Source organism: Babylonia areolata, chromosome 4, assembly GCF_041734735.1.
Source record: "Babylonia areolata isolate BAREFJ2019XMU chromosome 4, ASM4173473v1, whole genome shotgun sequence".
Classification (NCBI taxonomy): Eukaryota; Metazoa; Mollusca; class Gastropoda; order Neogastropoda; family Buccinidae; genus Babylonia; species Babylonia areolata.
Window position 1 is genome coordinate 16,222,605 of NC_134879.1, and position 19,258 is coordinate 16,241,862.

A 19,258-nucleotide genomic window follows, 5' to 3' on the forward strand; every position below is an offset into this window, starting at 1 on the left:
CTCCAACGTTCTTCTGTGTCACGGGTTGTGTAGGGAGAGTTCAGTGCCAAGATCAAGATTGGTTGTTGTTTTTTTTTCCTTAAAGTTGGTGGTCCGGGTACTGAGTAGTTTTGAGATATGGATGAGCTACTGACTCACAGTACCATGCCAAGTGTTATACCAGTCCGCACGTGTGGACCTTTGACTAGAAGTCAGGCTGCTCTAGCTATTGGGGCAACTAGTGTGGTCACGACAACCATGACGGATGTTTGGACCTGTAGGTCAGACACGCATGTCTCCACCAGTGATGTGGGTAGTGTAACACCGGTGCGACAAGGTGGTACCCTTGGCGCGTGTACTCCTCCTTTGACACCAGCTTGTATATCACTGGATACTCAGCCGACTCAGCAGGCTATTTCCGCTGGGGTCTCTTTGTCAAGTCTGAGGTTGGCCCCAGTATCAGTCTTGCAGGCCACATACCCGCCTCTGCCGCGGCTGGAACATACCCCAGGTCACGGACCGGTGACGTTTGGGTCTGAGACAGGAAGGACAGCTCCGACCTTCGGAATACCGCCCGTGCAGGGAAGCTCATTCCCTGTAGCAGGGTTGCCTCCTGAGCGGGCAACCGTGCTGCCGCACACGCGGGCATCGACTTTCAGGTCGCCGGCTACCCCTGTCTGGTCCAGCGTAGGTCTCGATGATCTTTCATTCATCGAACCTCCTTTGGTAAGAGCTCGTTCAGGCTCTGGTGGCTCCGAGGTTGCCCAGGTAATTATGTACCTGGAGAACAGCCGGAAGGAGAGGCAGAGAGAAAAAGTAGAGCGCGAGGAGAAAGAGCGCAGGCAAGAGGAAAGAACAGAGAAAAAGTAGAGCGTGAGGAGAAAGAGCGCAGGCAAGAGGAAAGAGAACAGAGAGAAAGAGGATAGAGACAGAAGGGACCAACAGTTTGCAGACTTGATGGCAAGGGTGGCTCTGTTATCACAGGCTGCACGGTCTGCACAAGTCCCTGCAGCTGTTCTCCCTCCTGCTCCTAAGTTGCCTATCTTCCGTGAAGGGGAGGACGTGGATGCCTTTATAGAGCACTTTGAGTCAGTTGCTCGGGATTATGGTTTAGAAGACAGTGCCAAGAAGGTGCACATGTCTGCATCTGTCTGGGAAGGCCAGGGAGGCGTATAATACGCTTCCACCAGAAGGTACTTATGCGGATTTGTGTAGAGCATTGCGGGCACAGTACCGGCTTACACCGGAGGCATACCGCCGCAAGTTCCGTGATATAAGGAAGCGACCCGATGAGACTTGGGCACAGTGCTCGGTCAGGCTTGATAAAGCTCTGACGAATTGGGAGCAGTTGTCTTCCATCCCTCTGCGAGAGTTGATCCTCCTAGAGCAGGTGTACTCTTTCATGCCACAGGACATTGCTGTGCAAGTCCGAGACAGTCACCCAGATGATCTCATGGCGGCGGCTCGTAGAGCTGATGGTTATGAGGAAGCTAGGAGAGATGCGAAGGGGGGTACTGGCTTGCGGAGCGTGGGTCAGGGTAGACATCCTCGGATGCCGGATCGGGGTACTCTGCCCCATCGTTCTGGCGAGAAGTCACCATCCAGCGCACAGCCTCACCCTTCAGTTAGCTGTTGGAACTGTGGAAAGCGAGGACACCTCCGACGTGATTGCCCGGCCTTGTCCTCTGCACAGCCAGGTCGTTACCAGAAAGGTAATTTAGTCCAGGTCGTGGACCATTCTGATTGCTTTCAGAGTGTGACAGGCGAACGGGAGGACTCCCTGGCCACATTCCTCAGCATCGTTGAGGGCAAGGTCAGAGATACCATCCGGGACACTGGGGCTACCTGTGTCTTTGTAGATGAAGCACTCGTTTCTCCTTCCGCCAAGAGGGAAGTCTTGTTGGGTGACGGGGGTCCAGGGCTGTTTTCAGGCCGAGAGACCCTGTGTCCAGATCTGTGTGGATACTCCCTATTTTGAGGGGGTTGTTTGGGCTGTGGCATTAGAAAGGCCACCGTGCTCGCTCCTTATCGGCAATACAGTCACCTTTGTTGATGGGCGTAAGGAGCGAGTGTCTACCCAGTTACCCCCAGGGGTGACTGCTGGCGTGGTGACCCGCTCAGCCTCGCAGCCTCGGAGGGCCCTGGAACCAGTGCGGACTCCTGTCAGTCCATCTGATTCCGCGCTGAAGGTAGATCGTCAGACTGTTCAGAGCCTTCAGCGCAAAGATCCGTCCCTGGCGAAGGTACGGGAACTTGCTCGTACTGGCTCTGAGTCCCCACGGGACGGAACCCAGTACGTCTTCAAGCAAGGTACTCTCTTCCGAGTCTTCGCCAAGCAAGGACGCAGCTTCAAACAGCTGGTGGTTCCCTCTGAACTCCGTCACACTGTCCTTGCCTTAGGGCATGATTCCTCAATGGCAGGTCATCTAGGGGTCAGGCGGACGCAGGAGCGTATCTGGCAGGATTTCTGCTGGCCGGGCTGTTCTTCAGATATCCGTCAGTACTGTCGCTCCTGCGAGGTATGTCAGCGTACCACGCCGAAAGGCCAGAACGTTAGGGTTCCTTTGGGAACGGTTCCCATTGTGGCGGAACCGTTCTCCAAAGTGGCCGTGGACCTTGTCGGTCCCATACACCCCTCGTCTGCCCGCGGTCACCATTACATTTTGGTAATGGTTGACTATGCGACTCGATATCCCGAGGCAGTTCCGCTCAGGAGCATAGATGCTCCTACTGTTGCGGAAGCATTGTGGCAGATGTGGACTCGTGTGGGGGTTCCCGATCAGGTCCTTAGTGACCAGGGAACGCAGTTCATGGGGAACGTCATGAGAGAAGTTCACCAGCTCTTGGGCATCAAGGGTCTGTTTACCAGCCCCTATCATGCACAAGCTAATGGCCTTGTAGAGCGTTTCAATGCCACGTTGAAAAAGATGCTCCAACGGCTCTGCGTCAAACGGCCAAGGGACTGGGACAGGCTTGTCCCAGCTGTGCTCTTCGCTTATCGTGAGGTTCCACAGGAGTCTATGAAGTTCTCTCCCTTTGAGCTTCTCTATGGACGGACGGTAAAAGGGCCCATGTCCATTCTCAGACGGGTATGGACTCAGAAAGACTCTCAAGGTGACGACCCGACCCGTACTGAATCCGAGTACGTGGTAGATCTTCGGAATCGAGTCAAAGAGGTTTGTGAGATCGCCCAGGAAAATCTCAGGCAGGCCTCACGTCGGTACGCCCGATGTTTCAATCGTCGTTCCAAGGAACGTTGGTTCGACCAGGGAGATGAGGTCTTGCTCCTTCTTCCCGTCCGACACAACAAACTTCAGGTGTCGTGGCAAGGACCCTTTAAAGTCCTCGAAAGAGTGGGAGACTGGGACTACAGGATTTCAGTGCGTGGGAAGTCAAAGCTATACCACGCCAACCTGTTGAAGAAGTTCCTTCGGCGGGAGCGGGCTGCGGCCGCCTACTGCCCTACTGTCATCGAGGATGATAAGTCGGAGGCTACGGAATCGGGGGGTGGTTCTTCTGCGATCCCCTGTGTCCCTCTGACCGCCGAGGAGTCGTTCAAAGATGTCGTGTTGGGGGCAGACTTGTCGGCTGTTCGGCGTGCTCAGCTGCAGGAGCTGACTGCTGAGGCATCCTATGTCCTTACGGACTTACCTCTCCGGTCTAGGGTGGGTGAGTGTGAACTCATTCTGGATACGGATGAACCCGTTTGGGTTCGGCAGTACCCGTTACCTCACTCTCAGACACAGGTCATCGCCAAGGAGGTCGAGGCGATGCTGAGTATGGGGGTTATAGAGAAGGCGAGCTCTCCCTATTCTGCTCCCATTGTCCTCGTAAGGAAGGACGGCAAGGTGCGGTTTTGTGTGGACTACCGCCAGCTCAATAAGCATCTCAGGTTTGATGCTGAGCCCTTGCCCAACATTGAGATTTTTGCCAGGCTTGGGAAAGCAAAAGTTTTCTCTAAGCTCGATCTCACAAAGGGATACTGGCAGATCCCCGTGAAGACGTCTGATCGCCCTAAGACAGCCTTCACCACCCCGGATGGACAGTTTCAGTGGGTGACCATGCCCTTCGGTCTGAAGACCGCGGGGGCGATCTTTTCCCGTACGATGAGGGAGGTTCTGGCTCCGTTGAAACTGCCAGAAATTCAAAATTTCATGGACGACCTTCTCATCGCGTCTGAATGTTGGCGAGGCCATATCAAGGTGCTGCGGGCGTTGTTCCGTCGTCTCAAGGAGGTCCACCTTGCTGCTAAGCCCTCCAAGTGTGAACTGGGATTCTCAGAGATTCAGTTTCCAGGACACACTGTCTCAGAAGGTCATCTAGGGTTGCAGCAGGAGAAGGTAGACAGGATTCGGAATGCCCCAGTTCCAACTACCAAGAAGAAACTCCGTAGTTTTTTGGGTCTGGCCGGTTATTACCGGAAGTTCGTTCCCAGATATGCGGAGGTGGCCTTGCCCTTGACGGGAAAAACTCGCGGGAAAGAGCCAACCAAAGTCTCATGGTCTCCAGAGTGTCAAAAGGCGTTTGACTCTTTGAAGGATGCGTTGGTCAGCGCACCCATTCTGCAACTTCCTGACCAGTCTAAGCCTTTCGTTCTGAGGACGGATACATCCGGCACTGGTTTGGGAGCTGTGCTTCTGCAGGAGCATGAAGGGATGCTCCGACCAGTGGCTTATGCCAGCAAGAAACTGGTGGGTGCAGAATTCCGGTACCATGCCATAGAGCTAGAGTGCTTTGCGGTGGTGTGGTCAGTGAGAAAGTTCTATCCATACTTGTATGGACGTACTTTTCAGCTCCAGTGTGACCACAATCCATTGCAGTATTTGCATCGGATCCGTCCAGTTAGCAGGAGACTGATGGGCTGGACAATGGAGCTGCAGTCACACTCATGTCTTTCAGTCAGTGAAGGGTGTAGACAACCATGGAGCTGACTATTTGAGCCGGCAGTCATAGAGCACTTGCCTATATCCGTGCAGCTTACGTGGCGGTTGTACTTGCCTCTTGAGCTCATAGCTTAAGGGCTTTGAAAGGGGGTTGTGTCACGGATCAGCCCAACCTTTCGTTGCTGCGGAAGTATAGGCGGAAGTGCGAGCGATTTGGTATGGCTCAGTGGCCGGTGAAAGTGGTGTTAGTTCCGATGGTTGGGAGTTCGAATCCCAGTTTCTCTAGATCATGTTTTCTGACATGTTCTTGGTTTGGTAAAAGCGTGTGTATGCACACTCGTTTTACCTGTGTAAGAGTTGCAGCACGTGCACACACCGCTCTGTAGGAGCGAGAGGGCTCTTGTCACATTGGCATGACTGCAACTGCAGTGCAGTGCGTGCAATGTGTGTTTTGGCCGGTTAGCGTGCCAAGTGCAGAACTCGCGCTCACCTGTCGTTTACCTGGCTGCAGCTGACTGTGATTAGGTGTGACTTGACTCTGAGACGTCAGAGAGCGCGGACCTTGTGGCAGAGGCCCGGAAGGCTGATGGAGAGGAATTCTTGGCCAGCCAGAACCTCTGCCTGATTTTTAGCAAGGCGGTGAGCAGAGGCTGCAGTGCCCGGCTGAAGGTCCCATCCAAGTCACCACCTTCGCCCATCACAAGCTGTCGTGAGGTAACCTTGTATCAGGCGGTAGCTGTTTCGAGTGTCTTTAGTCGTCTTTTCCACTTTTGGGAGGTCTGTGGGTTGGACAGTGGCTGGGGTCACTTTATGAAACTGTTACGATTACCTGATGTTACAGACTGTCGTGCAACGGTCCAGTGTTATAATTATCATTCCGTGTGTTACGGGTTTGAGTTTATATTAATACACTTGTGAGGAAGTGTGAGGGAATAGTATAATCTCCGTAATTTGTTCGACAGAGTGTACGTTGGATATGCAAAGCTTACAAGCTGATGTTAGTATCGGGAATGTGAGGGAGACGTTGGGGGAAATATTGTTTCGATAGGTTCTTAACCCTGCGTAAGTGGCCGCTGGTAGCAGCGTGTCAGAAGATAGTGTTTTCCGTGTAAGCTATTGTGGCGATAATAGGTTACTGAGTTCTCTCCCTGTATGGACCGAGCACTGGAAGAGTTTGTGTATTGATTTGTTCCCTTTAATTGCTCTGCTTGTGATCCGAATGGCTTTGGCAGCCATGCACTGACGCTATCATAATTTTTCCTTTTTGAATGTTCTGTTCCAACATGTCTGCTTGTGCAAGGGAGGTTACCTTGATTGGGCCTTCGATTCTGGCAGCGTAGCGCTGTGGGAGCGTGCTTCAGGATGCGCGGCACAAGGTTTGGGGTTCGAGTCTCGGGTTGACCTGTGCCACCGTATAAGTAGGGCGACGGCCGGTACCCTGGCAGGTTCCGGACCCCTCACTTCCAGGCATGCATGTTGTCGTGCGATTGGTGTATGACAGTGGTTGTCCATTATTTTGCCTTAGAGTGCTTGTTGGATGAATGAGAGCACAACCTGTGGCTTCTTAGGTCGCCCAACGCGCATAGGGTTATGCGGTTATGGACTGGTACTGACAGGGGGTTATCCCCGTCCCCAGCTTGCTTGTTTGTCAAGTAGCGGCAAATCGACTGCTCTGCTGTCCCAGCTCCGAGGTCGCCCCTCGGGGTCTTCCACCTGAGGAGCCGAGCGCTGACACGAAACCCTGGGGTCGCACCCTGGGGATCCAGATCGTCCCTCGGCGTCGACCTTCGACCGCAGCCTGCCCTGCTTGCCGCGACCTCCCGGACTCATCTGGTGGGGTGCTCTGTGGGTGAGCTGGACGTCGAGGGAGAGATTGTAGTTAGCGTTCGACTCTCAGCCTGGAGCAGGGATTTTTCAGTCCGTCAACGATTGACAGATGAGTTAAATGAACGTTGCCGCTTGTGCAGTGAATGTGCGAGTGTGTATGTGTTTGGTTCGTTTTTCTTCCGTTTCTTGATTTTGTCCCGGTGGGGGTTAAAGGTGGGTTAAGGAGGGGTGGTTTGGAGTTAGGTGGGTGCGAGGGTTTGGATTTGGGGATAGCTTAGGAAGTAGGTCCTGTACCCATACGTGTGTGATTGTGTGAATAAAAGTTGTAAAATCGTACACGGATTTCTGCGTCCTTCTTGGGAGTGTGTGTTGCGCGGTGTCGACCCTAAAAGTCCACGTCTCCTGACTTTTGGGCTTGCCCAGATTTCTGGAGTGTGTGACTGTATGTATGTATGCATGTATGCTTTCTTCAAGGGATAGCATGTATGTATGTATGTATGTATGTATGCCTTCTGCAAGGGATAGCATGTATGTATGTATGTATGTATGTATGTATGTATGTATGTATGCAAAGATGCCTTCTGCAAGGGATAACATGTATGTATGTATGTATGTATGCGCGCACACTCGTGTGCGTGTATTGTATATATATGTGCTCGCGTGGCCGAGGCTGCGCTTGTGCATGCTTTTCTTTGCTTGTTGTTGCTGTTGTTGTTGTTGTTGTTGCTGTTCTTGTTGTTGTTGCTTTTGTTTATGAAGCTGTCTCAAGCACGGTAAACAACGCTGTTCATTACCATTTTCAAACTGCAGTCAAATAAAAGAGCAATAGCGAGTTCGAAATAGTACAAGAACTGCTAAAATCCCTATTTTCCCGTCCCTCTGAACTCTAAACGCTTGCGGTGAAAAACACTTTAATTTAATCAATCTCCAAAGCATTTCAAGTGAAAATGGAATGGCCTCCACCAATCAAAAGTTTGTTTCTGATTCTTATCATTGAAACGACGTTTTGTGGAAAGGAAAGTCGGCCAAGAGGATTAAAAAAAAAAAAAAAAGTTTTTGGAATATTCTCAACGAGATTTTCTGGATTATCATATGTAAGTTTTTCTTGTCTTTTTTATTAAAAACATTTTTTTTTTGAAAAAGACATGTCTGATGAAAATTAGAAGAATGAGAGAAGATAACAATTATACTAGGCCTTAAAGGTGTTGCATTATGAAAGTCACAGGGCTGTCTCCATGCAGCGGATGGAGCGGTAACATCTCTGAGCAGTGGAAGGGGAGACGAGTCTGGCGGAATCAGGATCGCTCTCTTCCCCTGCTCCTTGGCCTCGCTCCCCCCCGTCTGCTTGAAGCGAGGCCGGGGTTGCTTGAGGGGAGGCCAGCACAGGAGGGGGAGGATCGTCTCCGCATCTTGTCCCCTCAGGGTGGTCGGCGCCCCCAGGACTGTTGCAGGAGGACCCTGCCAAGGACAGCCAGCTGCCGGACTCCCCGACTGGAGTCATGTCCTCGTCGTCAGACAGTTCGGAGTAAGGGGTGATCACCGCTGGCAAACGCAACGGGATCAGGGACCGCTCCATCCGGGTTCTGGTGTCGCCGTTTCCGCTTCCGGTCGCTCCGATGCCTTCCCTTTCCAGTCGGGCGTGGGCGGAAGCCTCAGAAGGTAGAACGGCTGGGGAAGAGTCTGCTTCCCAGGAAGGTAGCCTTCTTTGAGGGTCTGGACAGGCCTGGTCGTGTGGGTGGTCAGTGCTAGTGGTCGTTTGTGGATTCTTAGTGCGATTTGGAAGTTGCAGCGCTGTATGGGATACAGAAGAACCGTCGGAGGTGGATTGGCCGGACGCGGATTCCAAGCTGCGATCTTCCGACCTCCCATGCTTGGTCTTGACACCGCTCGACTTCTGGGACTGGTCAGGGGCGTTTGCACGTCCAGCCCTAGTTCTGTCCATCTCGGACAGATGCAGCAGCGGCCGATGTCTGTCTGGAGGCAGCGAGGGCCCGGGGGAACCAAGGCGGTCATGGGAGCCCCGACTTTCGCTGTGACTGGGCCTCTGGGCGATGGAGTCCCTGACCGAAGTGCCGGAACTCTGCGCGGCAGAGAGAGCCAGGCCCTGGCTGGTGCTGCGGTAAAACCTGAGACTCCCGCCCTTCCCACCGTCTACCAGTCTGGCGCTCTCGCTGTGCTGCAGCCGAGGTCTGCTGGTAGGTTTGGTCTGCTGACCTCTGGGCCAAGGGACGTTACCGGTGCTGCTCACCCCGTGGCCATTGCTGCTGCTGCTGCTGCTGCTGCTCTTCAGTCTGGGCATCTCCAGAGCGTCCGTGTAGTCTGGTGGGGCTTCAGTATCGAGCGGCGCCGAGGAGGGGGAGGAGGAGGAGGAGAACGTCTCGCTCAAGGAGTCCCTGCAGGAGAGGGAGGTTCCTGGCGAAGACGTAGCATCACACACACCGCGTGCAGCAGATCGCGTCACCACCGCGGCCGAAGAAGAAAGAGCACCCTCCTTTCCACAACCACGACCAGTTCGGGCAGGAGGAGGAGGAAGAGCAGCCTCCTGCCCACACTCAAGACCAACACCAACATTGGAAGATGAAAAAACAGCACCCTCATCTCCACCACCACCACCACCACCACCACCACCACCACCCAGCACAGTACCACCGGCCCTGGCAGAAGAAGCAGAAGCAGAAGCAGAAGCTGAAGCAGTAGAAGCAGAAGCAGAAGAAGAAGACGTTGATGAAGAAACAGCCCCGTCCTCCCCACAACAATCACCACCAACACTCGTCGAGGTTCCTTCACCACCACCACCTTCAACAACAACAGCTCCAGAACCACTACCATTCTCCTCCTCCTCGCCACCACCACCACCACCACCAACACCACCACTTCCACCACCCCCAGACGCTCTCAAGGCCTCCATGGTGATGGTCGTACACCCTTCAGGAGTCTCCGGGGTGGTGGCCAGGGCAGAGCTGAAGAAGGACGCGCTGAAAGACACGGACCCGGCGTGAGGAACCCCGCCTCGTTTCCTCCGCCACCTCCTGCGGTCCATGCCCTGGCTGGCGGCGTTCTCCTCGCCGAAGGGGCTGGCCGGGGTGGAGGTGGAGGAGGCGAGGCCGGCGGCGTTGGCGGTGCTGTTGTGGGACCCCGCCCCTAGGTTCAACCCCAGGAGGTTGGTCAGCAGGCTGGATCGGGACCGGATGACCGGCGGCTTGTCGCCTTGCTGGATGGCCGTGCAGCTCTGGAAGCGGCGGACGGAGGTCATGGGGAAGGAGGGGAGGGAGCCGGGGGTGAAGGTGGCGGTGCTGGGGGAGGTGTGCAGGGCGGGGTTGGTGACGCTGCGCGGAGCGGCGTTGCCCAGGAAGAAGCGGGGGACCATTCCTCCTCCTCCGCTCGTCGTCAGGACTGCACGAGAAAGGGGGAAGTAATAACAAGTGTGTTGAATAATGATAATAATATGATAATTATGATGATGATAATAATGATAATCATCACCATTCTTCTACTTGTTCTTATCATCATCATTATTATTACTATTAAGATGACTGATGATGAATCATCTTCGTTTATACCTTCAAACAGATAAACATCAAGCACACATACATTTCAAACTAGAAGAAGATTGATTGAATCTTTAATGGGTAAAGAATTAGGCACAGTAAAGGGAAGAGGAAGAAGAAGGAGAAGAAGAAGAAGAAGAAGAAGAAGAAGAAGAAGAAGAAGAAGAAGAAGAAGAAGAAGAAGAAGAAGAAGAAGAAGAAGAAGAAGAAGAAGAAGAAGAAGAAGAAGAAGAAGAAGAAGAAGAAGAAGAAGAAGAAGAAGAAGAAGAAGAAGAAGAAGAAGAAGAAGAAGAAGAAGAAGAAGAAGAAGAAGAAGAAGAAGAAGAAGAAGAAGAAGAAGAAGAAGAAGAAGAAGAAGAAGAAGAAGAAGAAGAAGAAGAAGAAGAAGAAGAAGAAGAAGAAGAAGAAGAAGAAGAAGAAGAAGAAGAAGAAGAAGAAGAAGAAGAAGAAGAAGAAGAAGAAGAAGAAGAAGAAGAAGAAGAAGAAGAAGAAGAAGAAGAAGAAGAAGAAGAAGAAGAAGAAGAAGAAGAAGAAGAAGAAGAAGAAGAAGAAGAAGAAGAAGAAGAAGAAGAAGAAGAAGAAGAAGAAGAAGAAGAAGAAGAAGAAGAAGAAGAAGAAGAAGAAGAAGAAGAAGAAGAAGAAGAAGAAGAAGAAGAAGAAGAAGAAGAAGAAGAAGAAGAAGAAGAAGAAGAAGAAGAAGAAGAAGAAGAAGAAGAAGAAGAAGAAGAAGAAGAAGAAGAAGAAGAAGAAGAAGAAGAAGAAGAAGAAGAAGAAGAAGAAGAAGAAGAAGAAGAAGAAGAAGAAGAAGAAGAAGAAGAAGAAGAAGAAGAAGAAGAAGAAGAAGAAGAAGAAGAAGAAGAAGAAGAAGAAGAAGAAGAAGAAGAAGAAGAAGAAGAAGAAGAAGAAGAAGAAGAAGAAGAAGAAGAAGAAGAAGAAGAAGAAGAAGAAGAAGAAGAAGAAGAAGAAGAAGAAGAAGAAGAAGAAGAAGAAGAAGAAGAAGAAGAAGAAGAAGAAGAAGAAGAAGAAGAAGAAGAAGAAGAAGAAGAAGAAGAAGAAGAAGAAGAAGAAGAAGAAGAAGAAGAAGAAGAAGAAGAAGAAGAAGAAGAAGAAGAAGAAGAAGAAGAAGAAGAAGAAGAAGAAGAAGAAGAAGAAGAAGAAGAAGAAGAAGAAGAAGAAGAAGAAGAAGAAGAAGAAGAAGAAGAAGAAGAAGAAGAAGAAGAAGAAGAAGAAGAAGAAGAAGAAGAAGAAGAAGAAGAAGAAGAAGAAGAAGAAGAAGAAGAAGAAGAAGAAGAAGAAGAAGAAGAAGAAGAAGAAGAAGAAGAAGAAGAAGAAGAAGAAGAAGAAGAAGAAGAAGAAGAAGAAGAAGAAGAAGAAGAAGAAGAAGAAGAAGAAGAAGAAGAAGAAGAAGAAGAAGAAGAAGAAGAAGAAGAAGAAGAAGAAGAAGAAGAAGAAGAAGAAGAAGAAGAAGAAGAAGAAGAAGAAGAAGAAGAAGAAGAAGAAGAAGAAGAAGAAGAAGAAGAAGAAGAAGAAGAAGAAGAAGAAGAAGAAGAAGAAGAAGAAGAAGAAGAAGAAGAAGAAGAAGAAGAAGAAGAAGAAGAAGAAGAAGAAGAAGAAGAAGAAGAAGAAGAAGAAGAAGAAGAAGAAGAAGAAGAAGAAGAAGAAGAAGAAGAAGAAGAAGAAGAAGAAGAAGAAGAAGAAGAAGAAGAAGAAGAAGAAGAAGAAGAAGAAGAAGAAGAAGAAGAAGAAGAAGAAGAAGAAGAAGAAGAAGAAGAAGAAGAAGAAGAAGAAGAAGAAGAAGAAGAAGAAGAAGAAGAAGAAGAAGAAGAAGAAGAAGAAGAAGAAGAAGAAGAAGAAGAAGAAGAAGAAGAAGAAGAAGAAGAAGAAGAAGAAGAAGAAGAAGAAGAAGAAGAAGAAGAAGAAGAAGAAGAAGAAGAAGAAGAAGAAGAAGAAGAAGAAGAAGAAGAAGAAGAAGAAGAAGAAGAAGAAGAAGAAGAAGAAGAAGAAGAAGAAGAAGAAGAAGAAGAAGAAGAACCCCCCAACAGCAGCCACACCCCCACCACCCCCCCAAACAGCAACAACAGCAGCAGCCACCCCCAAACAGCAACAACAGCAGCAGCCACCCCCAAACAGCAACAGCAGCAACCACCCACCAAACAACAGCAACCACCCACCAAACAACAGCAACCACCCACCAAACAACAGCAACCACCAAACAACAACAACAGCAACCACCCACCAAACAGCAACAACAGCAAGCAGCAGCAGCCAAACAACAACAGCAACCAAACAACAACAGCAACCACCCCCAAACAACAGCAACAGCAACAGCAACAGCAACCAAACAACAACAGCAACCAAACAGCAACCACCCCCCAAACAACAACAACAGCAACCACCCCCCAAACAACAACAACAACAGCAACCACCCCCCAAACAACAACAACAGCAACCAAACAACAACAACAGCAACCAAACAACAACAACAGCAACCACCCCCCAAACAACAGCAACCAAACAACAACAGCAACCACCCCCCAAACAACAACAACAACAACAACCAAACAACAACAACAACCAAACAACAACAACAACCAAACAAACAACACATGAAACACGCGCGCACACACACACACTGAGGTCAAATCCATAAAGATAATTATTCAGAAATGCAGATAAATAGCAGTTTCATTTGACAAGGAATGATAACGTATCAAAGCTTTCTTCTGGAAACTGTGATCTTCTTTCCATAAATAATAGATGAGCAAAATAAATTTGAATCCATCCGTCCGATTGTGCAACGCACATTCATCTATCAATGTTATATGCGTAAAGTAAGAAAAGAATAAATGATATATTCGTAATCTGCCGCTTGAATTTATATGCAAATGCAGAAGGATAACTTGAAGCTTTTCCCTATCCTTTGTTCGTCTCGACTGGAAAGAATAAAAGAAGAAAACAAATAGGGAAGGAAGAATAGAAGAAATAGATAAATAGACAGAAAGAGAGATGAAAAAAAGAGAGAGAGAGCATGACAGAGAGAGAGAGAGAGAGAGAGACAGAGAGAGAGAGAGAGAGAGAGAGAGAGAGAGAGAGAGAGAGAGAGAACGAAAAAATGAAATAAAAAAGATGGAATGAGATACAAGGGGAAAAATAAAGAAAGAAAGAAGTAAGAAGGAAAGAAAGATAATGATAGAGAGAATGATATAAAGCAAGAGAAAAAAAAGAGAAAAAAGAAAGAAAAAAAAAAAGGGCTGAGAAAAAACCCAAACCACCCAGTAAGACAGAAATATACCGAATCAAATCAAATCAAATCAAGTGAAATCAAGTGAAATCAAATTAAATCAAAACAAAACAAAACAAAAAGAACCAAACGACAGCAACAGAACAAACAAACAAAATTGACACCATCGCCACCACCACCACCACAAACAAACAAATACAAACAACCTAACAAAGTAAACAACAACAACAACAACCAATAACCCTAACTTACAAATACAACCCCACAAAACTAAAACAAAGGGACGCCACCCACCACGGCACTAACCAGACATTGTGAACAACCTAACAAAGTAAACAACAACAACAATAACAACAACAACAAAACAACAACCAATAACCCTAACTTACAAATACAACCCCACAAAACTAAAAACAAAGGGACGCCACCCACCACGGCACTAACCAGACATTGTGAACAACCTAACAAAGTAAACAACAACAACAACAACAAAACAACCAATAACACTAACTTACAAATACAAACCCACAAAACTAAAACAAAGGGACGCCACCCACCACGGCACTAACCAGACATTGTGAACAACCTAACAAAGTAAACAACAATAACAACAACAACAAAACAACAACCAATAACCCTAACTTACAAATACAACCCCACAAAACTAAAAACAAAGGGACGCCACCCACCACGGCACTAACCAGACATTGTGAACAACTTAACAAAGTAAACAACAACAACAATAACAACAACAACAAAACAACAACCATCAAAACAACAACTTACAAATACAACCCCACAAAACTAAAAACAAAGGGACGCCACCCACCACGGCACTAACCAGACATTGTGAACAACCTAACAAAGTAAACAACAACAACAATAACAACAACAACAAAACAACAACCAATAACCCTAACTTACAAATACAACCCCACAAAACTAAAAACAAAGGGACGCCATCCACCACGGCACTAACACTACTGCCAGTCTGCAGGAGGTGGTCAGTGTGGAGTGTTGTCCTCGTGGTAAAGCATCCGCCTGGAAATCGAAGAACCGAGAGAATCTGAGCGCGCTGGTTCGAATCCCACAGTCGCCAGTATTTTCTCCCCCTTCCTCTAGACCTTGAGTGGTGGTCTGGACGATGGTCATTCGGATGAGACGATAAACCGAGGTCCCGTGTGTAGCAATGTATTAAAGCGCGCACGTAAAAGACCCCACGGCAACAAAAGGGTTGTCCCTGGCAAAATTCTATAGAAAAGTCCAGTTCGATAGGAAAACAAATCGCAGGCAGCTCTGTGTAGCTCTCGCTGAGGAGGGGGTGGGGGAAGCAGCCCGAATTTCACAGAGAAATCTGTTGTGACTTAGAGAGAGAGAGAGAGAGAGAGAGAGAGAGAGAGAGAGAGAGAGACAGAGAGAGAGAGACAGAGAGAGACAGAGACAGAGAGAAATACAATACAAGCTAGCAAACTGATCCATCCATGTAACGCTAGAAACACAACTAACCAGACAAAATAGACGACCTCCTCGTTGCGTTCATCAGCAAAGCGTCCGAGTAGCTGGGCACCATGAAGTTGTTGTTGCGGATGTTCATCTCCATCTCCGTGCTGTTTAGGGTGCTGGCCCTCGACAGCGACCCTCGGAAAGCCTCCATGTCCACGTAGTTGGTGCCGAACAGCTTGTGCACGTGGTAGTGCAGGTGCGCCGTCTTGTACTCGATGATCACCCTCAGAGGCCAAGACAGGAGCAGGAAGGACCCCACCCAGAAAATGACGTGCGACACGTACCACGGAAGATTGTCAGGGTCCGCAAAGGCGATCATGTACTCCTTGAAGTTGACGTTCAGGATGTCCATGCCCTCCCGCCCCTCCATGTAGTCGTCGCGGTTTTCGTACTCCTGAAAGAATTGCGCGCGCTGATCTTCGAACTCGCACTCGGACTCCACGCTGGCGAAGGAGAAGCCTTTGCTGAAGCGGATCTTGGTGGCCGGGTAGCTTTCCAGTCCGTGCAGCGACCTGGAGATGTCCTTGACCCCGCACTGGGTGAAGTTGAAGGCCGAGCCGGCAGTGCAGGTGTTGACGCGCTCGTAGTAGACTTGGGTGGAGGTGAAGGCGTCGCCGTTTCGGTAGCGCGTGACCTGGCGCGTGCGTCGCACGTAGTGGTAGCAGATGGCCTTCCACCAGATGATGGGCACGCCATCGCGCATGTCACGGACCTGGGAGGGTTAAAGTAGGGGTGAGTGAGTGAGTGAGTGAGTGAGTGTGTGTGTGTGTGTGTGTGTGTGTGTGTGTGTGTGTGTGTGTGTGTGTGAGTGAGTTGGTGAGAGTGTGGAGGAATGAGTGAGTTGTTGAGTGTGTGGGTGAATGAGTGAGTTGGTGGGAGAGTGAATGAGTTGGTGAGTGAGTTGGTGACTTGGTGAGTGAGACAGAGTGAGTGAGTGAATGAGTGAGTTCATGGGTGTGTGGGAGAATGAGTGAGTTGGTGAGAGAGTGAATGAGTGAGTGATGAGTGAGTGAGTTGGTGAGTGAGTGAGTAATGAGTGAACAAATGAGTTGGTGAGTAAGTGATGAGTGAATGAGTGAGTTGGTGAGTGAGTGAATAAGTTGGTGAGTGAGCGAGAGAATGAGTGAGTTGGTGAGTGAGTGAGTGAATGAATGAGTGAATTGGTGAATGAGTGAGAAAGTGAGTGAGTGAGTGAGTGAGTGAGAGAGTGAGCGAGTGTGTGTGTGTGTGTGAGAGAGAGAGAGAGAGAGAGAGAGAGAGAGAGTGAATGAGTGAGTTGGTGAGTGAGTGAGTGATGAGTGAACGATGAGTGAGTTGGTGAATGAGTGAGTGAGTGAATGGGTGTGTTGTGAGTGAGTGAATGAATGAGTTGGTGAGTGAGTGATGAGTGAATGAGTTGGTGAGTTGGTGAGAGAGTGAGTGAGTGTGTGAGTGAGAGAATGAGCGAGTGAGTGAGTGAGTAACTGAGTGAACAAAGTGATTGAGAGAGATACAAACTCAAAATCATTTAGGTGGACACGTAAGAGATCCACCACACTCATCCATAAACCCATCATCGTTCCAATTAAAAAAAAAAAAAAAAAAAAAAGAAAGAAAAAGAAAAAGCCCGTATTATACTGTGGACTCCCACCCCTATACCTCTCGGCCGTCCTCTCCCCTCCTCCCCCCCTCCCCACTTTCATTCTTCTCTTACTCCATCCATCTACCCCCCCCCCCCATCCCATTACCCCCTTCCTCATCCTGTTCGTCCCTCCATCCCACTGTTGTGTTGACATATAGGTGTCTGCTTTTTGGATTGCAGATATCTCATCTCCTACCCTCCCTATCCTCCCTTCCCTCACTTTCATTCTTCCCTTACTCCATCCATCTACCACCCACCTTCCCCCCCCCCCACGCACCCCAAACCCTCCGTCCCCCAGCCGTCCGTTCGTCCCTTCCTCCCTTCTTTTATCGGCTGATTCGTCGTCGTTGTCATACGATTCAAAGTCTGTGCTTGTTGCTGAAGTTGCATCCGTCTATACCCACTCACCCACTCACCCACTCACCCGTTAATCTATTTATCATCATCCACCCATACCACCCACCAACCCTCCCATCCATCCACCCGTCTATCTACTCACCAATCCACCCACCCGTTAATCTATTCATCATCATCCACCCATACACCCACCAACCCACCCATCCATCCACCCGTCTATCTACCCACCAATCCACCCACCCGTTAATCTATTCATCATCATCCATCCATTCACCCACCAACCCACCCATCCATCCACCCGTCTATCTACCCACCAATCCACCCACCCGTTAATCTATTTATCATCATCCACCCATACACCCACCAACCCACCCATCCATCCACCCGTCTATCTACCCACCAACCCACCCACCCGTTAATCTATTCATCATCATCCATCCATTCACCCACCAACCCACCCATCCATCCACCCGTCTATCTACCCACCAATCCACCCACCCGTTAATCTATTCATCATCATCCATCCATTCACCCACAATTATCCCTCTGTCTGTCAACCCATCATCTATCCATCCACCTCAGCCATTCCTCCCTCCACCCACCCACCCATCCCTCCACCGCAACTCCCACCCACCCCTGTCCCTTAACCACCACCCCTCCTTTACTCCCTCCCCTTCATCCCTCCATCTCCAACTTCCTCCTCTTCTCCTCCCCCTCCCTCCCCTCCGCTCATCTTCGTCCCTCCACCTCCTCACCTTCCCTATCCCTCCATCCCCACACACCTATTCCCTCCTCCACCACACCCTCCCCCTCCTCATTCCTTCCCCTCACCCCTCGACACCCCCCCTCCAACCCCGTAGCCCTCTTCCCCTCTCACCGTCCCTATACCTCTACACCCTCCCCCTCCTCATTCCTTCCCCTCACCCTTCAACACCCCCTTCCATCCCCCCTATCCCTCCTCTCCTCTCACCATCCCTCCATCCCCACAACCTATCCCCTCCACATCCTTCCTCCCCTCAACACCACCTTCCATCCCCCTATCCCCCCTCCCTCTCACCATCCCTTCTCCCCCACACCCTATCCCCTCCACATCCTTCCTCCCCTCAACGCCCCCATCCATCCCCCCACGACCCCCCCACCCCAATCCCCACACTCCATCTCCTCCCCACCACACCCACCTTCCCCCTCCTCATTCCCTCCCATCACCCTTCAACCCCCCCCCCCACCGCCCCCAATCTCACCACCCCTCCACCCCCCAAACCTATACCCTCCACATCCTTCCCCCTCAATCAACACCCCCCTTCATCCCCCTATCCCTCCTCCCCCCAACACCATCCCTCCACCTCCACACCCTATCCCCTCCACCACACCCTCACCCTCCTCATTCCCTGATCTCACCCCTCAACACCCCCATCCATCCCCCTATCCCTCCTCCCCTACAAACTATCCCCTCCACATCCTTCCTCCCCTCAACGCCCCCATCCATCCCCCCTACCCCTCCTCCCCCCACATCCCCACACCACATCCCCTCCCCACCACACCCTCCTCCAATCATTCCCTTCTCTCAACCCTCAACACTCACTTCCATCCCCCTATCTCCCCCCCACGCCCCTCCCCCCCATCCTCACACCCCCATCCCCTCCCCACCACACCCACCTCCCCCTCCTCATTGCCTCCCCTCACCCTTCACCCCCCCCCCAATCTCACCATCCCTCCACCCCCACAACCTATCCCCTCCACATCCTTCCCCACAACGCCCCCCATCCATCCACCTATCCCTCCTCCCCCCACATCCCCACACCCCATCCCCTCCCCACCACACCCACCTCCCCCTCCTCATTCCCTCCCCTCACCCTTCACCCCCCCAATCTCACCATCCCTCCACCCCCACAACCTATCCCCTCCACATCCTTCCCCACAACGCCCCCCATCCATCCACCTATCCCTCCTCCCCACCACATCCCCACACCCCATCCCCTCCCCACCACACCCACCTTCCCCCTCCTCATTGCCTCCCCTCACCCTTCAACCCCACCCCACCCCCCACCGCCCCCAATCTCACCACCCCTCCACCCCACAACCTATACCCTCCACATCCTTCCCCCTCAATCAACACCCCCCTTCATCCCCCTATCCCTCCTCCCCCCACACCATCCCTCCACCTCCACACCCTATCCCCTCCACCACACCCTCACCCTCCTCATTCCCTGATCTCACCCCTCAACAACCCCATCCATCCCCCTATCCCTCCTCCCCTACAAACTATCCCCTCCACATCCTTCCTCCCCTCAACGCCCCC

At 50.5% G+C, this 19,258-nt stretch overlaps 2 protein-coding genes across 2 annotated transcripts in view; one reads left to right on the forward strand and one right to left on the reverse strand.

Moving 5' to 3' along the window:
* Positions 1 to 237: 237 nt before the first annotated feature.
* LOC143281395 (uncharacterized) lies at positions 238 to 4,910 on the forward strand. Its single transcript, XM_076586602.1, has 3 exons — positions 238 to 821; positions 1,195 to 1,792; positions 1,959 to 4,910. Exons 1-3 carry the CDS (start codon positions 238 to 240, stop codon positions 4,908 to 4,910), a joined length of 4,134 nt encoding a protein of 1,377 aa, XP_076442717.1.
* A 2,935-nt stretch (positions 4,911 to 7,845) lies between these two features.
* LOC143281396 (uncharacterized) overlaps positions 7,846 to 19,258 on the reverse strand; it is a 374,254-nt gene continuing 362,841 nt past the window's right edge. Inside the window, exons 4-6 of the mRNA XM_076586603.1 lie at positions 14,985 to 15,693; positions 9,564 to 10,082; positions 7,846 to 9,101 (exon numbers count right to left, since the gene is read on the reverse strand). Of these exons, the coding sequence (XP_076442718.1) occupies positions 7,909 to 9,101; positions 9,564 to 10,082; positions 14,985 to 15,693 (2,421 nt within the window). The 3' untranslated portion in view covers positions 7,846 to 7,908. The remainder of the gene's footprint in view (positions 9,102 to 9,563; positions 10,083 to 14,984; positions 15,694 to 19,258) is intronic.

Excerpts from the sequence above, each read along its gene's own strand:
- LOC143281395 (XM_076586602.1), top strand. The coding sequence starts at position 238 with ATGACGGATGTTTGGACCTGTAGGTCAGACACGCATGTCTCCACCAGT. Across the intron at positions 822-1,194 it reads CGCGAGGAGAAAGAGCGCAG|AGCATTGCGGGCACAGTACC; the intron begins GCAAGAGGAAAG and ends GGATTTGTGTAG. Across the intron at positions 1,793-1,958 it reads TCAGCATCGTTGAGGGCAAG|GGGGTTGTTTGGGCTGTGGC; the intron begins GTCAGAGATACC and ends CCCTATTTTGAG.